Source organism: Brachyhypopomus gauderio, chromosome 20, assembly GCF_052324685.1.
Source record: "Brachyhypopomus gauderio isolate BG-103 chromosome 20, BGAUD_0.2, whole genome shotgun sequence".
NCBI lineage: Eukaryota > Metazoa > Chordata > Actinopteri > Gymnotiformes > Hypopomidae > Brachyhypopomus > Brachyhypopomus gauderio.
Window position 1 is genome coordinate 5,921,522 of NC_135230.1, and position 9,621 is coordinate 5,931,142.

A 9,621-nucleotide genomic window follows, 5' to 3' on the forward strand; every position below is an offset into this window, starting at 1 on the left:
TAAAGCACTGTTTTTTATGCTCCACTGTGATGGCTAGCAGCCTAAACGATGGAGTTAACCTAGCTAAAATTAGGCTCATCAACATGTTAAACAATTTTCACATGTAAACACGTTTTTTTGCATAACGACTACAGATACTTATATTTTTACTGACTGTAGTATTTCCATTTAAATATGATGAAGGTTGACCTGCCACGTCATGTCCTGGGGTGTCTGGTTGCTGGAGACAGAGCTGTAAGCAAGGAGCACTGCCATTCACAATCACAAACTAAACTAAACCGTGTTTAACTAAACAGCGCCCCCTTGCGGTTGCTTAGTTTAGGTTGCTTGTAAGGCGGTTTTGACTGAGTGGCCCAAGCAAAGTCTTGACACCAAAAGTTCTTTTAAATTGATTTATATGGAATATAATTGAATACAATATACTCAAAGTATATGTGGTACAAACTCTTCAGTAAACTGGTGCTAGTTGCCTAAGAATCTACCTAACCCAAGTGGATCCCAGCAGTGTCCAAGTGAAAAGCCTCCCGTCCTGGGAGATGTCCTCTCTTTCATACTTCCTGTCCATAAGTTTCGATTTGGTAAGTTTCGATAACTCCCCAATCCTGGCTGCTCTCCATGAAAACCCACCTGCCCCTCTCTCCTAGCCTGTGTGCCTGGTTATCTAAAAACTGCTTGCTACACATCCTGCACTGAATAGGCCCCTTCTGTTCTCCTCAAGGCCACTGAGGCCTCCTTACTCCTGCTTTCCCACAGTCTCCCTGAAAAACATTAAATTGATGCATTAAGTTATTCGCCTTTAAATTTCTTTATCTTTACAGTTGTCACCTTTGTGAATGGAATGGTGCATTTGTGTGTGGATCGGGTGCAGAAATGTGAAAGGAAAGTCTCAAAACCCAAAATACACGAGAGGAAATGAACAAAAAACGTGATCCACAAATGCAGATGCACCATTTTATAAATAACTTTAAGACTTAAGCTTTTAAAAAATATGCAAGTAAATGAAATGCGTTCAGTTTCACATACAAATTATGGTGTGTGTGTATATAAAAACTAGAAATTAGTGAGTTGAACAGTATTTGTACAAATTTCTGTTTCTGAAACAAACTGAAATTGATTTATTTTTGAACAGTGAAATGTACTTGTGATATATGTGTAATTTATGGATTATAATTTACGCATGTGTAAGGAGTTTTGAGACTAATCTCTCACCATATATTTACGTCGGCTCTGGGCCAGACAATTTTTGCTATGTGGGTTTGATATTTAGCAGTTATTAGTTGCACTGCGTAACACACGCACAATGTACTGATAGAAATTAAAAATGTATTACCATATGAGATTTCGATTTTTGTTTCACAAAAGTGCAATGGCAAAATGATATCTGGTTAAAAAAATAATAAAATGCAATGCTTCACCTGTCACAGGCGGATCACGCCAGTCTCAGGGGAAAATGGAGAATGTAGTGAATGAAGTGCGCCAATGCAAAAAACTGTGACATAATTCAGATTAAGGATACAATAACCAGCAGTCCACTGGTGTTAGCGTATAATAATAGCACGATTTTTCACCCATATTTTTCAGCATTTGTCATTTCTCTACTTTTGTCAAGACTAAGCTACATTCTATGCATGAGGAATTATAACTACCATTTTGCATTCTGTGCATGCAAACTGAAATTGTATATGCAGGCTTAGTCTGTTTATGAGAAACATGAGTTTAATCACTTTGTGTTAGCCCTTTTGTTGTACAGATCTCTTCATCTAAGTAAAATAATATTAACCACTTTGTAATTTTTTATTATTTATTTGTTTTATCTTCTATTCATTATGACTTCTAGGTTACATGGACTTCCAGATTAAATATGACTTAGATGGTCATTTTTTTAAGTGACCGTGTGTGTGAGTGCATATGTTCTTTATAGCTCTTCTTTGGCTATAGCTTTCTGTTGATCCACATATTTCTTCCTCTCGATTTCTTCCTACAAGATAACAGACACACACAAATGCATAAGATTAAATGAAATGAAATACAATTGTATGAGTGACAGAGAGGGTAAAAAAGAGAAATGTGCATGTGTGTTTACGTTTGTGTGTGAGTGGGTACAAAAGAGAAACTAGTAAGTGTGTGTGTGTGTGTGTGTGTGTGTGTGTGTGTGTGTGTGTGTGTGTGTGTGTGTGTGACACACCTTGGCTTTGTCCTCTTTGGCTCGCTTTCTTTCTGCTCTTACAAACTCAACTATTGGGTCCAGCTTCTTTTGGCCAGAGTATGACACCACCTAAGACAGGACAACACAGCAGTGTGGACCTGCAGACTTGCTAAGCCTCTCCTAATTCAAAGCTACATTTCAAGTACTAACGTTCAATAGCACACAATGATATTTATTAACTATATTTAATTTTAGTACGCATACATTTATATTATGTTTAATGCAAATATTTCTTACCCTTTCAGCATAGACTGCAGGAAACAGTTTGATGGATGGGTATCTGTCGGTCATGCGAATATGTACATCATTTGCAGTTATGTCAATTCTGGCAACTACCACATCTCCACTGTCACTGTAGTGTTCTGCAAGTTCTTCCCACAAAGGAAACAGCAACCTGCTCTCTTGACACCAAGGGGCATCTGGACAAAAGCAGATATTATACATTCAATACGGATAATGTGGTTGATTTAAAGTTGGTCTTCGAATGGTTAATTAAAATTAAGAGAGCAATATTGAGTAACTAAGCAAAGGTCTGCTGGCTGACATGTTTGAACGTGGAGTAGTTACATTAATAACAACTTTGTTATGCGTACAGCTATGAAACCATCTTCGCTATTGATATTTCTCATACATCATTCTGGCCTTCACCAAGATGAATAAAGGCACCTACAGAAGAGGACGAGGACGTTTCTGTCTGGGTTGAAGGCAACTTTCTCAAAGTTCATCCCCACCAGCTCCTTCACTGGCTGCTTATCCCAGCCATCAGGGATCGGCTCACTTTGCAGCCTTGGCTATACAAAAACAGGCATATGAATATTTTTAAGGCAACCTCAATGAAATAATATAAAGTTAGAATAGTGCGTACTGTACTCACCTTGGCTTTCCCCTGTAAATAGGTCTGGCAGAAGTCTGCAAGAGTTTGTTTGTCCAGGTGGTCGGAGGGTAATTGATATTGGAGGCTGTCTGTCAAATTAACCATGCGGACAAGTGGTGCGTCTTCCCTCCGCACGTGGAAATACTCCATGATACGTCCGTTCCGAGGCTCGCCTGTGTTGATCAGCACAAACAGAACCTACATCGAAAATTTAATTTCAACATCAAACAGACTACAAATAGTAAATAGCCTTGTTTGTTGATGTTATAAAACCTACATCAATAAATTCTCAGTTAAACTAATAAAATATGCAGTTTCCTAAAACCAAATGTAAGTTTTACTTAGTAAAACGTCCAATAAAGCAAGTATTGTCTGTTTTTGCATTTTGGATATATTCAGACACTGATACCTAGTTTATGTACTTAATTTACAGTATAGTGTCCACCTAGAAGCATGACAGAACTCACCATGCCTCTGAACTGCTTGGCAGTGCTTTTGAAGTCACGGTATGTTTGTGCGAATCCTTTCTCAGCCTTATCAATAAATAGAACCAAGTGATTCTGCACCACAGAGTTCAGGATCTTTGCTGATGTCTGAGACGAAGCAAAGAAAGAAGCTGTGAGTTAGGAAGCCAGAGTTTTTGAAATGAAACTGTTTACAATGTTGTTTAGAAGCCACATGAGGACAGTTACCTTGCCATTGTATTCGGTTACCAGAGACATCTCATACATTCTGATGAAATGACTGACGTCCTCTTTTACAGTTTGGCTTGTGATCTCAAATTTTTCTGCAATTTTTGACTAAGACACCATCACACATGAGCATCAACGTTACATATGGCACAGATCTCCACTGCATTGGTTATCTTTGTCTAAATGAAATACATATTCACTTGTGAAGTAAGGGGATTACATGGGTCTTATTAAGGTTTGGGTCTTATTTAAGGTTTTCACTCAGTAGCTTAAATCGTTAAGGTAGACGTTCACACGTTATCTTACCTTTCTGAGAAGCACGACTGATTCATCAGTTATGTTGTACTTGCTGAAGATCTGTTTGCTGTCTGTTACTCCAAACGGCAGGTCTGCAACATCAGCTGCCACTTCGTAAAATACTTTCACTACACCGTTATCAACATCCTATACACACAAACCCAAAGATCAACATCTGGGAAATGGTCAAAGCTACGATGCATCAAAAATAAACATGGGATCTCACCTTAAATAATCCAAGAACCACCACATCATCTTCTGCAACAAAGCTCTCTAATTGGCTGAGATCAGTGATGATGTCAGCACTGGGGCCTTCTCTTCTTCTTAACCATGTCAGGATAGAGGAGGAGGTCTTCAGAACTAGGGCACAACATTTTAACTAGTGAAATTAGGATGGTTGTGTTGATAATAATATATTTCATTTAGAGAATTTCTAGAATTATTGTCATTTATAATTAAGGCAAAAAACATATCAAGATATAATTTTAGTGCTAATCAAAATCAAATGAACAAGCAAAATATTTAAATTACAGAAAGATATAATCTTGCTGTCTTTTTTTAAATGAAAATTGTCACAGAGTTTAACATGAGTGTTCTATGAATTGTGGGTAAATTGAAGGCAACTAACTAACTAACTTCTACATACTTAATATCTCTAGATCTGAATATCTCTAGATCCGAATGCTTCACAATGCTTCATACGTAACTAGATTCTACAGGACAGGAGACTAGACCTTAAAAGAAACATCCAGCTGTCTTTCTCTCTATTTACTTGGAATCTCTGGACATTGACTTGGCTTGTGTCATGGCTAGCCCCGCCCCCTGCTGTCAATCATGTATGTTTTGTTTTGTTAGCCATGTGCCTATTCTAGTCCTCGTGTTTTGTAACCCGGCCCCCTCGTTATCATAATCAGGTGTTTCGTGTTTAGTCTCTTGTATTTAAACCCTATGTTCGGTCTTGTTTTCTATATGCAGCTCTGTTCGCTATTGTGTTTGCGTTATATTCTGTGTCTTGCTACGGTTTGTGCTTTTGTGTTTCAGTATGTCTTTAGGTGTCGGTTATGTTAATGTTCAAACTCACTTACGGACTTGACTAATGCCTATTTATACGTCGCCAAATAAGGAATGCCCTTGAATAAATCTCGCACTTCTCAGCGTTTGAGTCTGCATAGCTTGTAAACGCATTATCCTTACTGGTTCCATTACACACATCCTTCATCAGGGTTCTTCACAGCTACAGCTGGTTTTATGATTTTGATTGCTGTCCAATTTAAATTTGATGGTGAAGACGTGGGTTGAATGCAATGTCTCAGAGAGCCCTCAGGACTGTGGTCACCCTCGGGCTTTCAAGGTTCCTAAATACCTGTATCAGTAATCAGTGACCCCTGACCTCAGAATCCTTAGATTCTACATGTTATACAATCAAAATAGTAGCTGATCACAAAGTTAAAAAGTGAGTACAAATGTACTGTTAACCTACTTGGACATTTAACAGGGTTATATTTGTCTCCAGATAGGTATAATTGTAAAGATGGAACGCTGGTGACATTTAGTTCCTTGGCAAGGTCTTTCTCTTTGGACACGTCGATGCGACCGAGTTTCACAGTTGACTTTTTTTCTTTAAGGTCAGCGGCTGCGTCTGCAAACTCCAGTACTGAACCAAGGGACTCAGCAGACAGAGGAGCATCTTCAGAAAGTGCAAAGATTAGTCACAGGTTAGTACATGAAGAGAGTAGCTGAAACATCACACACCGAAACTTCAAAAGTAAATGGTGGAACTTGTGTTTTGAGATAAAATTGTTGATATATATCTCCAAATTTCATAATTTTTTGCCACCTCTATACCTTTTCTCTATACCTCTTGGTGTATGTAGTGGTGTAACCTTTGGTGTATCTAAAGCTGTTCAGCTTGCAATAATTAAACATTGTTTCAAAATCTCCCTGGGTTTTTATGAAAATTGTTTCAATTCCCTAAACTCTGTCCAAGGTTACCAATACAACATTACGATCCGATACTAACTCAGAACTCTTCACGAGCAGTGCTTGGTCAGATAGCCAAACATATCAGCAGGATTAACACTATTATAGTATTAGTTAATCAGTTACTTTATTTGATTAAATGAAATAATCAATGTTATCATTGACCTACCTTCAAGCTGCAACACAAAAAGTATTCATCACTTTGTTAGATGTACATGTTTCATACATGTGTCACGGCTCTATGAAGGACACACAGAACTCGACACACATACTCACAAAAGTGCACCAGCAACTGATTATGTTGCACAAGCGCTTGGTCGAAGTTGCCTTTGGTCAGCACCAGCACGTTTTTATCCTCTGTGATTGGCTCCGTGTCATTTTCGGACAGTGCTCCACACACCCATGTAGTTAGCAGGAATCCAACACACACGGCCTTCATTCTGTCTTGTGTCTGACTGATCTCACAGGCCTAGTGAACTTTACTGTGCAAGGGCTCTGTGGTAGAAGGCGGCATGTTTAATGACTCCCTGTAATAACTGATATCTCTGTGTACTTTGGTAATGGACTGCTCACAGCCAATAGGAGGGCTGGGATAAGTAGATATCGTGGCACTAGTACAGAGGGTGAGGGTGACCTTATGGAGAAAAATACCTCAGCTTTGATTTTTTTTTTCCCCTTTTTCTTTTGGACTAGTGTGATTGTGTTTACATACTGCCTGGAGAGATCTATAGTTTTAGAGCATTAGATTCTGTAGTTCCTGTAGAAAATGTCTTACATGTGGGAAAAAAAGACTGGAAAGCAGGGCCGGCGCCACGGGGGGGCGAATGGGGGCGTCGCCCCCTCAGGCGAGGTGTCCCGCCCCCTCAATGTAAATAATAAGACCCATTTATTTTACAGCAATCACAACATGGCACCCCCTCGGCCGCTCAACAATCGTTACACGCCACCCCCCGCTCAACAAACAACTTACATTCGACCCCCCCGCTCAACAACTTACGTTCGTACGTGGCAAGAAAAATCATACCTAGAGCATGAGGTAGAACGGGTTGAACCAAGAACCTCTAGAGGAACCAAGAATCAAAGATAGAAACACAAGACTATGGACTCAATCAGGCTCAGCAAAACAAAAAAAATATATGATCTGTTTAAACGTCATTATTTTCTTAAAGGTGGATGTATTGAAGTTTGAAAACAAAAGATGACTTCAACCCATGTTCCAGATCATTATAACCCAAACACTAGGAATATGTGGAAGGAATAAGACGATGATGATGTTTTCTACTCTCACACGACGATAATTTTTCCTTATGGTGAATACACTGAAAGGACTTTATTTAATCTTGGCTGGTTCTGTTACAGTTCCTGTCACAGTCTAATCACACTCTAATCACATTCCAAATGCATGCTGTGTGTTTGCATTTTGCATTTAAACATCATGTCCCTATTCAGATAAGAGTGATTTCAAGATACATTTTAATACATGGTGCAAAGGGCTTCCTCCAATGAATGAGTTCACAAACTGCTGTCTGTAGAATTCATCTTTCCCAACTGGCACAAATATTTTCATCAAATTGAAATCATCTTGCAGAATAGACAAATTAGACAAAGCATAACCTGGAAAGACGAAGGAATAACACTCTAATCGTTTTTAAACATACTGCATCATTTACCTGTGATGAAACCGCTTATCAGTAGGTAGTTGCTGCTAATATCATGAGTAAAGAGCTAAATGCTCTTTAAATGTGACTAGCTTGCTAGGTATTTAGACAGAAACTAAGGCTTAAAAACTGGTTTAAAACTCCCATTGAACACAACTTAGTTTCTATCTAAATACATAGCTAGGGGACTACTTATTCAGTATTAGTAGTCTTTAAGGATAATAGCATTTAAGTGTTAATAAAATTGAGTTGATATTTGCTCATCTATAATTACAGCAAGCATAACAATATATTAATATTGAATGTCTAATGTACCACTTCAGAAATCAGGCAGTTGTTTATGGACACCCTGCAGTCATAGAGGCTATGACTTGAATGTTCTTGGAGAGTTCAAGCTAATAGTATTTAACTACGATTTATGGGCTTTATTTGTCATTTACCTTACGGAACATATAGCACACATTAAAACATGGGATTATAGAAATTAAGAATAATATAAAACACATGACAAACCATGGGCATACATCAAACACAGACACAGGGTACGTAATGTTCCTACATCACAGATATGGGATTGAATCAGTTCATTTACAGTGTTTTACAACTGCTAACATGCATTTCCCAATACTTGTGATACATTTTCAAAACTCTAAACACAGCAACACATTTAACTCATACAAATAGCCAAATAGTTAATATCCTGTTCAAAAGCGCATTTTCTTAACTAAATACCAACTCTGCAGTTCACAACGCAAACAAAGTTTTCTCTTTATATACCAACCAGCAAACCTGGTTCAATATCCAATCATTCTTTCAAACACTAGCACAGATTCTCTATTCGAGATGAACATAGTCAATCGCTGCATAACCACTGTCAAAAAACTAACATTTGATGGCAATACAGAAACAGTAAACAGCATTTGCACTAAACACACTACCTCACTGTGGCAGGGACTCCCTTTGCACATAAATTGTGTATTGCACACGGCATAATCTGCACTAACCAAACACTTACACTTCTCTGTCTAGTGAAGTGTCTGTTTGCACTCTGTCTAGTGTACTGTATTGTGTTGTACTGTCTGTTCACACTTTGTGTTGCACTTATGTTGTGTCGTCACTGTGTCCTTATGTACAAACAAATTTGTATTACAGTAATAGCTTTTCAGCTGCCTTTGTTTTTGCAGAACTTTGCATTTTATACAATATTTAAGGTTTTGAACCTTAGGTTTTCATTTTTGACATGCTGTGTGCAAGCATTTGTAAATAAGACAAAAATGATCCAGAATTTTGTTATTGGATAACCTTGTGTGTATAGAAAATGTAAGCATTATAGAAACATGTAAAATGACTGCATTTTGTGCAAAAACAACATGAATTGTACTAATTGTATAGCCACTGAAGACTGATGTTGTGTTCACTGTGTTTAGAGTTTTGAAAATGTGACTACAGATTGGACATGGACAGATTGGACATGTTAGTAGTCGTTTCCAGATTCCTGGTGGCAGAGGCTGAATTGAACTGTGGTTCGAAGACCCGATGGTCCTATAATCTTCATCAGTGATAAAGAGAATTTTACCCATTTCTCCTTTCTGATGCTTTGTGAGAATCTCAATCTCTAGATTGGTCATGAAGAGTTGCTTCATCCGGGATGGGTTAGGATCCAGTGTCTATCTTGGAATAGGGAACTTTAAGAATTTTGAAAATTTTGACATTCTTGGATATAGGTCTGTTTGAGACTTCCACATGAATAGTTTATGGTTACTAATGTGTTATGGTAAACAAGCAAGACCATAAACAGGGACCATCTGTTCTGGTAGATGACATACTTCCTCATACCAAGCCCCTAGATCTGATAAGGAGGGTTCCTTAAATCTGTGAAAGAAGAGTCACTTCCAGAGATTGTGGTCTGCAGGT

General features: G+C 38.2%; 1 protein-coding gene across 1 annotated transcript; it reads right to left on the reverse strand.

Moving 5' to 3' along the window:
* Positions 1-1,825: 1,825 nt before the first annotated feature.
* LOC143484437 (protein disulfide-isomerase) lies at positions 1,826-6,679 on the reverse strand. The gene is made up of 11 exons (XM_076983147.1): positions 6,326-6,679; positions 5,550-5,756; positions 4,296-4,429; positions 4,079-4,216; positions 3,773-3,880; positions 3,548-3,673; positions 3,081-3,278; positions 2,877-2,997; positions 2,444-2,625; positions 2,186-2,275; positions 1,826-1,978 (listed from the first exon to the last, which is right to left on the reverse strand). The coding sequence occupies exons 1-11, from the start codon at positions 6,486-6,488 to the stop codon at positions 1,916-1,918; spliced, it is 1,530 nt and encodes a 509-aa protein (XP_076839262.1). The 5' UTR covers positions 6,489-6,679; the 3' UTR covers positions 1,826-1,915.
* Between the last annotated feature and the right edge of the window lie 2,942 nt (positions 6,680-9,621).

Bases quoted from the DNA above. Each gene is read 5' to 3' on its own strand.
- LOC143484437 (XM_076983147.1), bottom strand. From the start codon at position 6,488: ATGAAGGCCGTGTGTGTTGGATTCCTGCTAACTACATGGGTGTGTGGA. The intron at 5,757-6,325 runs GTGAGTATGTGT...CACTTTCTGAAG, and splicing joins TCAGTTGCTGGTGCACTTTT to ATGCTCCTCTGTCTGCTGAG. The intron at 4,430-5,549 runs GTAGGTTAACAG...GTTGTGCCCTAG, and splicing joins TAACCCTGTTAAATGTCCAA to TTCTGAAGACCTCCTCCTCT.